The 17,115-nt window shown below is 44.7% G+C and overlaps 1 protein-coding gene across 7 annotated transcripts in view; it reads left to right on the top strand.

The window, feature by feature from the left end:
- LOC118379305 (roundabout homolog 2-like) overlaps positions 1-14,956 on the top strand; it is a 152,331-nt gene extending 137,375 nt beyond the window's left edge. For 4 of the 7 annotated variants that reach the window (XM_052507522.1, XM_052507592.1, XM_052507574.1 and 1 more), the window contains 5 exons: positions 2,107-2,292; positions 2,803-2,961; positions 3,897-4,169; positions 10,532-10,729; positions 10,874-14,956. In XM_052507522.1, the coding sequence (XP_052363482.1) occupies positions 2,107-2,292; positions 2,803-2,961; positions 3,897-4,169; positions 10,532-10,729; positions 10,874-10,875 (818 nt within the window). In that variant the 3' untranslated portion in view covers positions 10,876-14,956. The remainder of the gene's footprint in view (positions 1-2,106; positions 2,293-2,802; positions 2,962-3,896; positions 4,170-10,531; positions 10,730-10,873) is intronic. The other 3 variants (XM_052507555.1, XM_052507634.1, XM_052507608.1) reach the window with 3 other exon arrangements.
- Positions 14,957-17,115: the final 2,159 nt, after the last annotated feature.

Genomic DNA, 17,115 nt, shown 5'->3' on the forward strand with positions numbered 1-17,115 from the left:
GTGGAACAAAAGTGCTAGCTAAATCATATGGAGCGGGGCTGGAGGCTCTACAGTGAAATAAGACAAAAATTACTAACCAAAACAGCAATAGACAAGGCATATTGACATTAGTGAGAGGCATGTGTAGCCGAGTGATCATAGGGTCCAGTGAGTAGCTAGGTGAGCTGGAGGCATAGCGATTCAGACAGCTAGCAGGCTAACAGATGGGCCTCAGGGGGACGTCGCAACGGCAGAGCCTGTTGAAACCCCCTCGGATGGTTATGTCGGCAGACCAGTCGTGATGGATTGGCGGGGCTCCGTGTCGGCAGCAAAGGGGTCCAGACCAGCTTGCTGCGATGATCCGGAGTAAAGGTTCAGAGCTTGCGGCAGGAATCCAGAGATGAGGTAGAGACAAGCAGTCCGATATGCTCTGGGTTGATATTGCGCTGTGCAGACTGGCAGGAATTGACCGGGCTGAGGTTGGCCGATGTCCGAGTTAACGGTGATGACCGCTAGCATTGGCTAACTGGCTACTAGCTAGTTGCTAGTTAGCAGGCTAGCTACTGAAGGGGGTTCCGGTTCTAAAGTTTAAAAATAGCAGATCCATACCACATTGCGTGATGCGGGTTGCAGGAACATTTGTACATTTTAAAAATAGAAAAAAGCATATTTATATATTTTCTATACAGCGTTTACTGGAAATGCCATAGAGGTTTGTATTCAAACATTTGTATATATTTTTTTTAAGAAAACGTTTTGTTAAGGACCTTGTCCCTAGATGGAAAATTAGATTAAAAATATTTAAAAAATATATACAAAGAAAAAAAACGATATATACAAGGGATGGGACAAGACAATCAAAACAGACATCCCACTCCTATGCCATCTTGGAATTTAAGTGATTGATTTGGCATTATTGCTAAGTCAGTGCTGCAGGACTTTCCACAGAGTGTGGAGTGCTTTAACAAGGCATGATAAGAGAGCCAGGTGTTTCTACTGTTAAACCATTAGGTGTTTGATTCAACACTGTTTAGTGAGCTGCTGTCACCTGAGGTAATACTGGGACTCAACTCTGGACAGGTGTGTCACCTGAGGTAATACTGGGACTCACCTCTGGACAGGTGTGTCACCTGAGGTAATACTGGGACTCAGCTCTGGACAGGTGTGTCACCTGAGGTAATACTGGAACTCACCTCTGGACAGGTGTATCACCTGAGGTAATACTGGGACTCAACTCTGGACAGGTGTGTCAGCTGAGGTAATACTGGGACTCAGCTCTGGACAGGTGTATCACCTGAGGTAATACTGGGACTCAGCTCTGGACAGGTGTATCACCTGAGGTAATACTGGGACTCAGCTCTGGACAGGTGTATCACCTGAGGTAATACTGGGACTCAGCTCTGGACAGGTGTATCACCTGAGGTAATACTGGGACTCAGCTCTGGACAGGTGTATCACCTGAGGTAATACTGGGACTCAGCTCTGGACAGGTGTATCACCTGAGGTAATACTGGGACTCAGCTCTGGACAGGTGTATCACCTGAGGTAATACTGGGACTAAGCTCTGGACAGGTGTATCACCTGAGGTAATACTGGGACTCAGCTCTGGACAGGTGTATCACCTGAGGTAATACTGGGACTCAACTCTGGACAGGTGTGTTACCTGAGGTAATACTGGGACTCAACTCTGGACAGGTGTATCACCTGAGGTAATACTGGGACTCAACTCTGGAGGCCATGGTTATGTTGTCCATCAACGTGTGTGTGTGCATGTTTATGTGTGTGTGTGTGACGAGAGGGGCAGGCCAGAACAGAATGAGTGTAGAAAACTACTAGTGACATGCCAGAACACAAGAGTCCCTCCAGCACAGAGAAACCCATCTGAGCTTAAACTTGATATTAACTCTCATTATAAGATCACACAGCACATGAATCCATTGAAACCCATAGCCACAGTGAAGATGTTCAGTATGGAAGATCATTCAAGGGCTTTTGTGTCCGTGGAATTTCCTCGGTTGGGGTCTGGAGGCTATAAACATGGTGCGGTTGGATATCAAAAATTGTTCCTTGATTTGTGAACACACACACATGCACATCTCTGATGCTCTAGCTGGCGGTGTCCCTCAGGGTCCATGGTTAACGGCTGGGGGTCAGCCTCAGAGGAAGATGACCGTCACTACTCCAGCCACAGGTCCAGTGTGGGCAGCTCCTCTGATGGATCCCTCTACACCCACTGTAGCTTCGCCCAGGCCCTGGTGGCAGCCGCTGACAAGGCAGGCTACCACCTGGAGGGCACCAGACTGGCCAAGAGAGGTTGGTATATGAGGAGTGGAGCCCCTCCAGCCTGTTCTCTCTGGAACCTCTATATGACCCAGAAGGAGATTGATCTACTTCCTGACATCTGCTGGCTGGTGTTTTCTCCTCTACTGCTGTTTTGGTGGAGAATCTGCATGGCTCTACAATATGTGGCTGAACAAAGGACACAAACCTTGATTCAACTCTAACCTTCCTCCAGCTTTGCACTCTGACTCCTACGAACTTGGGATAGAGGACAATTATCTGGGTGAACACTGGTGATTTCTTTGCAGGCTTCTAACACTGCCTGTCCTTTCTCATTGTCAAAATAATGGTGTGATTTTGAGGATTTTTTACATTTGACTGATTAACTAACTGAACCTTCCATGGGATCATGTGAGCTTCCTGCTTGGAAATCAACATTCTCTTCCCAGGCATGCTCCTTAACTCCCCTCTCTCCATGTTCCTCTCAGTACCTCCACTAACCTAGTGGCCTCTCTGTCTTCTTCTCTCCTCCTCCTCCTCCAGGTAAAGGGCTGTCCCACCGGGCCCGGCCCAGCAGTCCCTTCTCTACAGATGGCAGCACTGTGGGCACACATAGCCTGGGCCACCAAAGGGCTGCCCGGCCCACCCGCAAACCCCGGGGACAGGGCACGGCGCCCCACAGGAGAGACGCCAGTGCAGACGGTAAGAGAAGACGCTGGGGTGGCACGGTGTTTGAACCAGAAGCTTCCCAGAACTTTGTCTTAGTAAAGAGTTACCTCTGACACAACTTACTCATTATCTATAACAGGGCTCTTCAACCCTATTCTTGGAGAGATACCGTCCTGTAGGTTTTAACTCCAATCCTGTTCCTGGAGAGATACCGTCCTGTAGGTTTTTACTCCAAACCTAATCTAGAGCACATGATTCTAATAATTGGCAGGTTGAAAATCGGAATCAGGATAGTTACTGTACAACTGGGGTTGGAGAAAAGCTACAGGAGGATAGCTATCCAGTAACAGAGTTGGAGTAAAGCTACAAGAGGAGAGCTCTCCAGTAGCAGGGTTGGTGAAAAGCTACAGGAGGATAGCTCTCCAGTAACAGAGTTGGAGTAAAGCTACAAGAGGAGAGCTCTCCAGTAACAGGGTTGGAGTAAAGCTACAAGAGGAGAGCTCTCCAGTAACAGGGTTGGAGTAAAGCTACAAGAGGAGAGCTCTCCAGTAACAGGGTTGGAGTAAAGCTACAAGAGGATAGCTCTCCAGTAACAGGGTTGGAGTAAAGCTACAAGAGGAGAGCTCTCCAGTAACAGGGTTGGAGTAAAGCTACAAGAGGAGAGCTCTCCAGTAACAGGGTTGGAGTAAAGCTAAAGGAGGAGAGGTCTCCAGTAACAGGGTTGGAGTAAAGCTACAGGAGGAGAGCTCTCCAGTAACAGGGTTGGAGTAAAGCTACAGGAGGACAGCTCTCCAGTAACAGGGTTGGAGTAAAGCTACAGGAGGATAGCTCTAACAGAGTTGGAGAGCCCTGATCTATGAGGACTTGGACTACATTGCAATTACTGATTAATACTGATTGACTGATTACTGATATATCACCAGACTGTAACCTTGTAGTTAACCACATCACGCCTCCCTCCCTCCCAGACCTACCTCCTCCCCCTGACCCCCCGCCCATCCAGGGACCAGGTTATATCCAGGGGGCCCGTAGTGTAGGCGGAATGGGCCCCCCAGCCGAGAGGCAGGCATCGTCCCTGGAGCGCCAGCCCATGTGTGGCGCCATGGCCCTGTCTGGGCTGGAGGAGATGAAGAGCTGTATGGACAGACAGACACGCACCTCTCTGGAGCGGCACTGCCAGGCCCAGGACAGACTAGCATCCATGGACCGTGGAGATGACCCACGCAGGGGACACAAAACAGGTACAGGACTGGAGGGTAGAAGCAAATCAGAATGCCAGCACATTGTCAGAAAGACTCAGACCTGATCCACAAATTCCATTCAGTGTGCAGGTGTTCATTCTAATTTGAAGATGCCAATTTCTTGTATACTGCACTTGTAGCAGTGTGTTGGATGTGAGCGAACATTACTTTAGAACAGTAGGATAGAACTCATATTCCACATCAGAGTATGGAGCGAGTAGACCTGTGGTTAGGTCAGCAGCCATTGCTGTACAAAGAGAGATCCAGAGCCCTGAACTGTGTGACAGCAGGGTCCTGATGGCTGCGGTGCCTTGGCAGACCAGACCCTTTACTAAACCCTGGTGTTCAATCTCAGAGGAGACTCAGCTTCCATGAACAGATTGCACTGTCTGCCACTTGTACTTGTCTTCCAGAACCCCCCCTACACACACACACACACACACACACACACACACACACACACACACACACACACACACACACACACACACACACACACACACACACACACACACACACACACACACACACACACACACACACAGCCTGTAGTTGTCAGCAATGGTGTCCGGCTCCAGCCCAGTCCAGGCAGGAGGCCCCAGCCACACACAGATGCATTCTAATTCCCCAGCTTTCCCCTCTCAGACAAACAGTGGCTACTCCACCACTCCACCCATCTGTCTGTGTGTGGAGTCATTAGACCTCACCATGCTGTGTTCCTATCCGGTCTGTGTGTGGAGTCATTAGACCTCACCATGCTGTGTACCTATCCTGTCTGTGTGTGGAGTCATTAGACCTCACCATGCTGTGTACCTATCCTGTCTGTGTGTGGAGTCATTAGACCTCACCATGCTGTGTACCTATCCTGTCTGTGTGTGGAGTCATTAGAACTCACCATGCTGTGTTCCTATCCTGTCTGTGTGTGGAGTCATTAGACCTCACCATGCTGTGTACCTATCCTGTCTGTGTGTGGAGTCATTAGACCTCACCATGCTGTGTTCCTATCCTGTCTGTGTGTGGAGTCATTTGACCTCACCATGCTGTGTACCTATCCTGTCTGTGTGTGGAGTCATTAGACCTCACCATGCTGTGTACCTATCCTGTCTGTGTGTGGAGTCATTAGAACTCACCATGCTGTGTACCTATCCTGTCTGTGTGTGGAGTCATTAGACCTCACCATGCTGTGTACCTATCCTGTCTGTGTGTGGAGTCATTAGACCTCACCATGCTGTGTTCCTATCCTGTCTGTGTGTGGAGTCATTAGACCTCACCATGCTGTGTTCCTATCCTGTCTGTGTGTGGAGTCATTAGACCTCACCATGCTGTGTTCCTATCCTGTCTGTGTGTGGAGTCATTAGACCTCACCATGCTGTGTACCTATCCTGTCTGTGTGTGGAGTCATTAGACCTCACCATGCTGTGTTCCTATCCTGTCTGTGTGTGGAGTCATTAGACCTCACCATGCTGTGTACCTATCCTGTCTGTGTGTGGAGTCATTAGACCTCACCATGCTGTGTTCCTATCCTGTCTGTGTGTGGAGTCATTAGACCTCACCATGCTGTGTACCTATCCTGTCTGTGTGTGGAGTCATTAGACCTCACCATGCTGTGTTCCTATCCTGTCTGTGTGTGGAGTCATTAGACCTCACCATGCTGTGCACCTATCCTGTCTGTGTGTGGAGTCATTAGACCTCACCATGCTGTGTACCTATCCTGTCTGTGTGTGGAGTCATTAGACCTCACCATGCTGTGTACCTATCCTGTCTGTGCCAGAGCAAACAGACAGAGAGGCAGACACTGAGGCAGACAGACAGAACGACCAACAGAGAGGCAGGCAGAATGACAGACTGACAGACCAGGAGACACAGAGAGGCGTCACACTCATTAGATTCTATAAGACGTGTACTCCAAGTTGACTGATACACAGCAGAGTTCAGAAGGCCTTCCAAGTTGACTGATACACAGCAGAGTTCAGAAGGCCCTCCAAGTTGACTGATACACAGCAGAGTTCAGAAGGCCCTCCAAGTTGACTGATACACAGCAGAGTTCAGAAGGCCCTCCAAGTTGACTGATACACAGCAGAGTTCAGAAGGCCCTCCAAGTTGACTGGTAGCCAGCAGAGTTCAGAAGGCCCTCCAAGTTGACTGATACACAGCAGAGTTCAGAAGGCCCTCCAAGTTGACTGATACACAGCAGAGTTCAGAAGGCCCTCCAAGTTGACTGATACACAGCAGAGTTCAGAAGGCCCTCCAAGTTGACTGATACACAGCAGAGTTCAGAAGGCCCTCCAAGTTGACTGATAGCCAGCAGAGTTCAGAAGGCCCTCCAAGTTGACTGATACACAGCAGAGTTCAGAAGGCCCTCCAAGTTGACTGATACACAGCAGAGTTCAGAAGGCCCTCCAAGTTGACTGATACACAGCAGAGTTCAGAAGGCCCTCCAAGTTGACTGGTAGCCAGCAGAGTTCAGAAGGCCCTCCAAGTTGACTGATACACAGCAGAGTTCAGAAGGCCCTCCAAGTTGACTGATACACAGCAGAGTTCAGAAGGCCCTCCAAGTTGACTGATAGCCAGCAGAGTTCAGAAGGCCCTCCAAGTTGACTGATAGCCAGCAGAGTTCAGAAGGCCCTCCAAGTTGACTGATACACAGCAGAGTTCAGAAGGCCCTCCAAGTTGACTGATACACAGCAGAGTTCTGAGGGGTCAAGACAAGCCCAGTTAGTAATTATCAGAGCAGTGGGAGGATGTTTGATGAGATATGATGCTATATATCTATAGACCTCTATATCTGGAGACCAAGTCAGAGCTACAATACAGAGCTACAACCTGTAGCAGGGTATGTCACAGTAGGTCAGAGCTTCAATATACTGACCTGTAGCAGGGTATGTCACAGTAGGTCAGAGCTACAATATACTGACCTGTAGCAGGGTATGTCACAGTATATCAGAGCTTCAATATACTGACCTGTAGCAGGGTATATCACAGTAGGTCAGAGCTTCAATATACTGACCTGTAGCAGGGTATGTCACAGTAGGTCAGAGCTACAATATACTGACCTGTAGCAGGGTATGTCACAGTATATCAGAGCTTCAATATACTGACCTGTAGCAGGGTATGTCACAGTAGGTCAGAGCTTCAATATACTGACCTGTAGCAGGGTATGTCACAGCAGGTCAGAGCTTCAATATACTGACCTGTAGCAGGGTATGTCACAGTAGGTCAAAGCTTCAATATACTGACCTGTAGCAGGGTATGTCACAGTAGGTCAGAGCTTCAATATACTGACCTGTAGCAGGGTATGTCACAGTAGGTCAAAGCTTCAATATACTGACCTGTAGCAGGGTATGTCACAGTAGGTCAGAGCTTCAATATACTGACCTGTAGCAGGGTATGTCACAGTAGGTCAAAGCTTCAATATACTGACCTGTAGCAGGGTATGTCACAGTAGGTCAGAGCTTCAATATACTGACCTGTAGCAGGGTATGTCACAGCAGGTCAGAGCTACAATATACTGACCTGTAGCAGGGTATGTCACAGCAGGTCAGAGCTTCAATATACTGACCTGTAGCAGGGTATGTCACAGTAGGTCAAAGCTTCAATATACTGACCTGTAGCAGGGTATGTCACAGTAGGTCAAAGCTTCAATATACTGACCTGTAGCAGGGTATGTCACAGTAGGTCAGAGCTTCAATATACTGACCTGTAGCAGGGTATGTCACAGTAGGTCAGAGCTTCAATATACTGACCTGTAGCAGGGTATGTCACAGTAGGTCAAAGCTTCAATATACTGACCTGTAGCAGGGTATGTCACAGCAGGTCAGAGCTACAATATACTGACCTGTAGCAGGGTATGTCACAGTAGGTCAGAGCTACAATATACTGACCTGTAGCAGGGTATGTCACAGTAGGTCAGAGCTTCAATATACTGACCTGTAGCAGGGTATGTCACAGTAGGTCAAAGCTTCAATATACTGACCTGTAGCAGGGTATGTCACAGTAGGTCAGAGCTTCAATATACTGACCTGTAGCAGGGTATGTCACAGCAGGTCAGAGCTACAATATACTGACCTGTAGCAGGGTATGTCACAGTAGGTCAAAGCTTCAATATACTGACCTGTAGCAGGGTATGTCACAGTAGGTCAAAGCTTCAATATACTGACCTGTAGCAGGGTATGTCACAGCAGGTCAGAGCTTCAATATACTGACCTGTAGCAGGGTATGTCACAGCAGGTCAGAGCTTCAATATACTGACCTGTAGCAGGGTATGTCACAGCAGGTCAGAGCTTCAATATACTGACCTGTAGCAGGGTATGTCACAGTAGGTCAAAGCTTCAATATACTGACCTGTAGCAGGGTATGTCACAGTAGGTCAAAGCTTCAATATACTGACCTGTAGCAGGGTATGTCACAGTAGGTCAGAGCTTCAATATACTGACCTGTAGCAGGGTATGTCACAGCAGGTCAGAGCTTCAATATACTGACCTGTGGCAGGGTATGTCACAGTAGGTCAAAGCTTCAATATACTGACCTGTAGCAGGGTATGTCACAGTAGGTCAGAGCTACAATATACTGACCTGTAGCAGGGTATGTCACAGTAGGTCAGAGCTTCAATATACTGACCTGTAGCAGGGTATGTCACAGTAGGTCAAAGCTTCAATATACTGACCTGTAGCAGGGTATGTCACAGTAGGTCAGAGCTTCAATATACTGACCTGTAGCAGGGTATGTCACAGCAGGTCAGAGCTACAATATACTGACCTGTAGCAGGGTATGTCACAGTAGGTCAAAGCTTCAATATACTAACCTGTAGCAGGGTATGTCACAGTAGGTCAAAGCTTCAATATACTGACCTGTAGCAGGGTATGTCACAGCAGGTCAGAGCTTCAATATACTGACCTGTAGCAGGGTATGTCACAGCAGGTCAGAGCTTCAATATACTGACCTGTAGCAGGGTATGTCACAGCAGGTCAGAGCTTCAATATACTGACCTGTAGCAGGGTATGTCACAGTAGGTCAAAGCTTCAATATACTGACCTGTAGCAGGGTATGTCACAGTAGGTCAAAGCTTCAATATACTGACCTGTAGCAGGGTATGTCACAGTAGGTCAGAGCTTCAATATACTGACCTGTAGCAGGGTATGTCACAGCAGGTCAGAGCTTCAATATACTGACCTGTAGCAGGGTATGTCACAGTAGGTCAAAGCTTCAATATACTGACCTGTAGCAGGGTATGTCACAGTAGGTCAGAGCTACAATATACTGACCTGTAGCAGGGTATGTCACAGCAGGTCAGAGCTTCAATATACTGACCTGTAGCAGGGTATGTCACAGCAGGTCAGATCTTCAATATACTGACCTGTAGCAGGGTATGTCACAGTAGGTCAAAGCTTCAATATACTGACCTGTAGCAGGGTATGTCACAGTAGGTCAGAGCTACAATATACTGACCTGTAGCAGGGTATGTCACAGCAGGTCAGAGCTTCAATATACTGACCTGTAGCAGGGTATGTCACAGCAGGTCAGAGCTTCAATATACTGACCTGTAGCAGGGTATGTCACAGCAGGTCAGAGCTTCAATATACTGACCTGTAGCAGGGTATGTCACAGTAGGTCAGAGCTTCAATATACTGACCTGTAGCAGGGTATGTCACAGCAGGTCAGAGCTTCAATATACTGACCTGTAGCAGGGTATGTCACAGTAGGTCAGAGCTACAATATACTGACCTGTAGCAGGGTATATCACAGTAGGTCAGAGCTTCAATATACTGACCTGTAGCAGGGTATGTCACAGTAGGTCAGAGCTTCAATGTACTGACCTGTAGCAGGGTATGTCACAGTAGGTCAGAGCTTCAATATACTGACCTGTAGCAGGGTATGTCACAGCAGACACTAACCCCTCTGTAGTTGCCTTTCTCCCCTTCAAAAGGGTGTTAGCTGAGGGACCCATGTGTGAGCCCACACTGCCTGCTGGCACCAACACACTGCAGATGTCATTAGAAGGGAGGTCTGCCAACAGACTCTCTGTCTCACTGTAGCACCTCCTGCAACCACCCCGCCTATCCACCTGCACCTGCCCAAAGACATACCTAGCCCCATAATGAATCTATAAACCACCATGTTGTAAAACGCTCTATCCTTTTGTTGCCCCTCCCCATGTCATTTCAGTGAATGAGAATGTATTCACCTTGCCCCCAGCCCCACAGGAGCCCTTTTTCTTCTTGCAATGCACGTATTATAAGAATGTATTCTTAATTGACCTGCCTGGTAAAATAAAGGTTCAATTAAAAGAAAAAGTGTCAACTTCCCGACTACAATCAGGGTTAGTAGTGACAATATGAATTGTTTCCCTCTGTGTGTTTGTCCAGAAGCGGGGTGCCTGCCCCCCTACAGTAAACCCTCGTTCCCCTCCCCCGGGGGCCACAGCTCCTCTGGGACAGCCTCCTCCAAGGGCTCCACGGGGCCACGCAAGGGAGAGGGGCCTCGAGGGCCACACCAACGGGCTGCCACAGACCACAGCGACTACCTGGGGACCAACGGATCTGGACATTACGCAGGCGAGTTATGTACGTATTACACCATTCTTGTTTACCATCTTATTGCAAAAAGGCGTTGTGATACTATAGGTAACTATATTGATTCAATGTATAGCATTTTGACAAAGATATTGCCTTGTCCTGACATTGCTGTTCTCTCTGTCTCTCTCACAGAGTGACCTGCCTGCAGTAGGATCTGAACTGGAGAAAGCCTCGTCGTCCTCATCAGAATGAAGCCTCACCCGACTGGTGCAATGAACTTTGTCTTTGTTTGTGTGTTATCAGAGGAGAGGAGCAGGAAGATGACGATGATGACCACCATAACAGAACTGTATATGTGATGTATAAACACAGACATACATACTGTACATCCCACTATGTTGTTGTCCTCAACTCAATTATTTCTCACCTCCCACCTTTATTTTTTTTCAGTCAGACAATAGCAACTAAACAAAACAGTTAAAACGTCTATATGAGAAAACTCATTTTCAAAATAACCTTACTTGGGTAAAAAATGGAATCTTGTTTCCTGTAAATAGATTCTTTACGTTGTTGTTGCATTGCTATGCAAGCCTACTTCAGTTTTAGCGTCCTCTTGGTTATATCTAGTCATTTGTATTATATTTGAATTGGTAGGCTGTTGTGCCATAAAATAATTGTTTTATAATCCATCATTTGTTAATAGCTATCATTGATTCATTATTATAATTATTATTATTAATTATTGTTTTTTTGCACTGTGATTTTTGGTGATAAGCACAAAAGCATAGCTCCTACTGACAGGAAGAAAAGGACCAACATTTGAAGAGGAGTTTCTGTAGAGAGATGAGAAATGATATACTAATGTACAGAGAGATATTAAAGAGTGAGGGGTTGCTTATGGACAGCAACTAAATGGATGCCCATTCCCAAGTTAGGACTAATCAGAAAGAAGATGGGGTTTGTTAGTGTCTTTGAGGTAGGGGGCCAGAGAAGAGGCAGAGGGGGGCTTGTTCAATGTGTACAGAGGCTATGAGCAAGATGATGACTTGTCTCTCCTCTAACTATGAGTTGATTATTGGATTAGCTTCGATCCTACATAATCTGATTATATTGTAAACCGTATTGTTCTACAAATGGGCTGATATAGACTTGTTAGAGCTGGCAGTTGTGAGGCTGTCCAAGAATTGTCTTGTTTTCAGAACATAACACAGCCACAATGGACGTCTAGCTGGACCCTCATCTTCATTCCAGCGTTTGAACACAATTTATTTGATTCTATCTTCATCTCATCTTCTTTGATTCTATTTTCCATTGAATTCTAGAGTTTTTGTCTTCATCCGAAGATCATTTGTATAATCCGTTTGTATAATCTGAAGCCACAGCACTTAAAATACACTATGAAGAGCCTCAAAGCCATGGTTCAGAAGGTCTAATCTATAATCTAACACTGACAAAGGACTTCCTTTTGATCATCCCTTCCTTTTGATAAACTCTGGATTGGGTTGAACCCAGTTGTATAAATAACTAACATTGATACTAAAGGATTTCTCTATTGCCAGGAACGAAGATTTAGGATAGGTCCTTTTTTGTTGTCCAAAAGTCAACATTTTATTTTGTCCTCCATTTTAAATGATGTTTTCTTAATTTAGAGCACTCAATGTACTCCACATCCATGGCATCCCATGGAAAACAACACAGTGGCCTGTTTTATATCTGTTTCAGTCGGAGCACTGCAGTCCCTACCCTGAAGTATGGTACTGTGTTCTGATTAGCATACAATAGAGCACTAACTAGACTCCCTATTGGGACTCAAATTCCCAGAATGCATCAGAGAGTGGAGAGGAAGGCAGGTAGAGTACAGTCAGAATGGAGAAGAGCCACCTGCAGTAGCAGATCCCACTGCCTCTGTCTCTACAGCATAGACCACTACTTTCTATCTGCCTAACAGTCACAACACGTGTTCCTTCTGCCGGCCGCGTGGAACTATTCAGCCTCAGATGTTCACTTTGTATCTTTTCAAACAATGTTCTTATCCTTTTTTTTAAAAGCCTGTTTCATTGTATGCCTTTTATGGACTTAAAAGTACTGCTTAATAATGTTTTCAAAATCAACGTTCACAATTTTACTGGTTCAGTGTTTCTTTTGTGTCTTCTTTAGTACTGCTTAATGTTGATAAAAGGAGAGCTGGAAAGGAAACTGAAGGCGTTGTCAGATATGCTGTTGTACTGTCACGTTTATGTCACTGTCATATCATATCATCAACCTAGTGGCCAGTGTTCTGGAAATGAGGTGCAAGGAGTATCTCAGGTTATTTTACATTCTGGCGGTGTTCATGTATGTGTGTATATATGTGTATATATTCATATGCATCTCCACTCAGTTATTTCATTCCAGTTTCATTGCTGAAAGATATCCCCCTTTTATGTACGATGCTGTCCTGTTCCATTTATTTTCGCCAGTGGTTTTAATTCCAAGTTTAAAGTGCTGGTCCATCCACCTTAAGGCAAGATGTCAGTAACAGAACATACCAAATTAATATCGATATTTCTAATGTCTAATGCGTTTTTGTCTTTTTAATACTCATGGTTTTCCTTTAAATCACTGTGTTGTTGTTTTGTATTTATTAAAATGATAATAAAAAGGTATATTGTGAAATATGCATAAAGATTTGTGGAATATTAAAAGAAATGTCTTTTTTTTCTGTTGGAGAAGGCCCGGGGTGGGCAACTCCAGTCCTCAGGGGCGGAGTGCTGCCACACTTTGTCCCCATCCCTAGCAAACACAGCTGATTAAAATAATTGCATTCAAAACTGAAGGTCATGATTGTTTGATCATTGGAGTCAGGTGTGTTAGTGGGGGCTGAGGCAAAAGTGTGACACCAATCAGGCCCCCTGAGGACTGGAGTTGCCCATCCCTGAGCAAGGCCAAAAGGACTTGATGGTCTCTCCAGGTGCAATGCTGAGTCATTAGTTGTCAGAGATACCCGAGTCACTCGGTCTCCTGCATGTTATCTACTCTGCTTCCTCTCATCTCAAAACAAAAGAAACTAAAACCTTTTCCAAACACAAACAGCGATATGTTCCTCATTTGCTTGATACGACAAGAGATACAAATGTTATTTTTTGGGAGGTTGATAAATACTTTCCCTCTCTTTTGTTACTTTTCTCAGTATTGTTGGATCTGTGTGTTGCCTTTTTGCAAAAAAAGAGGATTAAAGAAAGGCACAAATAGTAAGTTGTCTTTCTTTACAGTGCGGGGCAAGGTAATACCCTCTCTCCAAGGCAATTTATACATTATCATATCTTTCCTGTAAACAACCTTCTGTATTCACTTGCATGTCCTTGTCCAAGAACAAGAGAACTTTTACAAGTCCCATCCCCATGTCCTGTAAGATAAATCAAAGTTATTTTCTTTCCTTGTACCTGGATCACTACCAACAAATAAAATATTAAAACAAATGTGAACCCTTGCCTTTCACTCTGTTGATTGACAAGGTGTTATACACAATATCAGTATCGTTCAAACTCAGCTGGAAAGTTCCTGTACCATTTTTACATTGTTTGTCATCTTGAGTATGACTTTGTTCCAAGAGAAATAGAAAAACTCTGAAATCTCTATAAGGAATAGTGTCGGTATTGGTGTTTTCCTTCCGTGATGTGTGTGTGTGAGTGTGAGTGTGTGTGTGTGTGTGTGTGTGTGTGTGTGTGTGTGTGTGTGTGTGTGTGTGTGTGTGTGTGTGTGTGTGCGTGCGTGCGTGCGTGCGTGCGTGTGTGTGTGCGCTGTATGTGTTTGCGAGAGGGTGCCTGACTCAGCTGTGCTTTTCTATGTCAAAGCAATCAACATTCCAGACAAATCCATCAAATCATTGAGACAGTCACACTTGCTTTGATTAACACTTAACTTAGAACTGTGGCTCAGATACGGCCTTTTATCGTTTTTACTCTTTGAACACCGAGATGTGATCAAATAGAGTCAGCAAAGGTGGCAGAACGAGGCATTGATAACCGATTGGAAGAGAAAACTCGTCCAAACTGTCTCCTTAACAAGTCCATTATTGCAACTTTTTCTGTTACTGTATTAAGCTTATGTCTCATCTGAATGTTAGGTTCCACTGTCCCATCATTTGGTATGTTCTGTATATGTGTTCTTACGGGCTGCTTTGTGTGATGTTCTCCTTAGTGGAGACGGACCTCCGTCCAATTTGTAATGTGAAAGCCAGCTAGTCTGATGACATTAAGGAACGATGACTCATGTAATTAAAAACCAATAAAAGGCTGTTATAGTTCGTTAAATAATTTCATTATCCCATTCCCTCTCTCCGCTCCACCTAAATGACAGAAATTATTCATGTTAATATTTTTATGCTCTCTCTACATTTCTCTCCCTCGCTCTCACTCTTGCCCCCCCCCCTCACCCATTCTCCTCCTTTCTGACTCTCTATCTCTCTGTTCTGAATTCTCTATGTCTGGAACTTTAAAACAGGCAAGTATATGGGTACCTCAACCCTATAAGTGGTATTTCCAGCCAATAGCTTGAGGAATAGACAATCCAAATAGCTCCCCACTCTCCTCTAAAAAAACACACCTACAAGTATGCGTTTGTAAGAGAAAGTAAGTTACGAAAAAGTTACATTTGCCATTCCATAAAACTCCCTAAATCACTACTCACCCTCTCAATTCTCTCTTTTTCCCTCTCAGTTCAATTCAAAGGGCTTTATTGAAATGGAAAACATGTTTACATTGCCAAAGCAAGTGAAATAAACAAACAAAAGGGAAAACACAAGAGAAACATTAATAAACATTACACAGTTTTTAAAAAATATAGACATTTCAAATGTTATATTATTGTCTGTATCTCTCTGTCTCTGTTGCTCTCTCTGATTCTCTCTCAATTCAATTCAATTTAAGGGCTTTATTGGCATGGGAAACATATGTTAACATTGCCAAAGCAAGTGAAGTAGAAATTAAACAATAGTGAAATAAACAACAAAAATTAACAATAAACATTACACTGACAGAAGTTCCAAAAGAATAAATACATTTAAAATGCTTATTATGTCTATATACAGTGTTGTAGTAATGTGCAAATAGTTAAAGTACAAAAGGGAAAATAAATATTTACAATGGTGTTTGTTCTTCACTGGTGGCCCTTTTCTTGTGGCAACAGGTCACAAATCTTGGTGCTGTGATGTCACACCGTGTATTTAACTAGTAGATATGGGAGTTTATCAAAATTGGGTTTGTTTTTGAATTCTTTGTGGATCTGTATAATCTGTGGGAAATATGTCTCTAATATGGTCATACATTGGACAGGAGGTTAGGAAGTGCAACTCAGTTTCCACCTCATTTTGTGGGCAGTGTGCACATAGGCAGACCTGACTCTCAAGAGAAGTCAGGCTATAGTTGACTTTCTCAATAGCAAGGCTATGCTCACTGAGTCTATACATAGTCAAAGCTTTCCTTAAATTTGGGTCAGTCACAGTGGTCAGGTATTCTGCCACTGTGTACTCTCTGTTTAAGGCCAAATAGCATTCTAGTTTGCTCAGTTTCTTTGTAAATTCTTTCCAATGTGTCAAGTAATTATCTTTATTTTCATGATTTGGCTGGGTCTAATTGTGTTGCTGTCCTGGAGCTCTGTGGGGTCTGTTTGTGTTTGTGAACAGAGCCCCAGGACCAGCTTGCTTAGGGGGCTCTTCTCCGGGTTCATTTCTCTGTAGGTGATGGCTTTGTAATGGAAGGGTTGGGAATCGCTTACTTTTAGGTGGTTTTCTGGATTTTTATAATTAGTGGGTATCGGCCTAAGTCTGCTCTGCATGCATTTGTGTTTTACGTTGTACACTGAGGATATTTTTGCCGAATTCTGCATGCAGTCTCAATTTGGTGTTTGTCCCATTTTGTGAATTCTTGCTTGGTGAGCGGACCCCAGACCTCACAACCATAAAGCGCAAATGGGTTCTATAACTTCTTGCGTCGAGCCATCCCGGATCCGGGATCGTGAATACAGCCTCAAGCTCATTACCATAACGCAACGTTAACTATTCATGAAAATCGCAAATGAAATGAAATCAATATGCTAGCTCTCAAGCTTAGCCTTTTGTTAACAACGCTGTCATCTCAGATTTTCAAAAATATGCTTCTCAACCATAGCAAACTAGCATTTAGCATTTAGTGTTAGCATTTAGAATTAGCATTTAGCGTTAGCAGTAGCAGGCAACATTTTCACAAAAAACAGAAAAACATTCAAATAAATAATTTACCTTTGAATAATTTCGGATGTTTTCAATGAGGAGACTCAGTTAGATAGCAAATGTTCAGTTTTCCTGAAAGATTATTTGTGCAGGAGAAATCGGTCCGTTTTCTGCATCATGTTTGGCTACCAAAAAAAAACGAAAATGCAGTTATAAAAACACCAAACTTTTTCCAAAAAAACTCCAT

The sequence above is a fragment of the Oncorhynchus keta genome, chromosome 1, assembly GCF_023373465.1.
Source record: "Oncorhynchus keta strain PuntledgeMale-10-30-2019 chromosome 1, Oket_V2, whole genome shotgun sequence".
In the NCBI taxonomy this organism is placed as follows: Eukaryota; Metazoa; Chordata; class Actinopteri; order Salmoniformes; family Salmonidae; genus Oncorhynchus; species Oncorhynchus keta.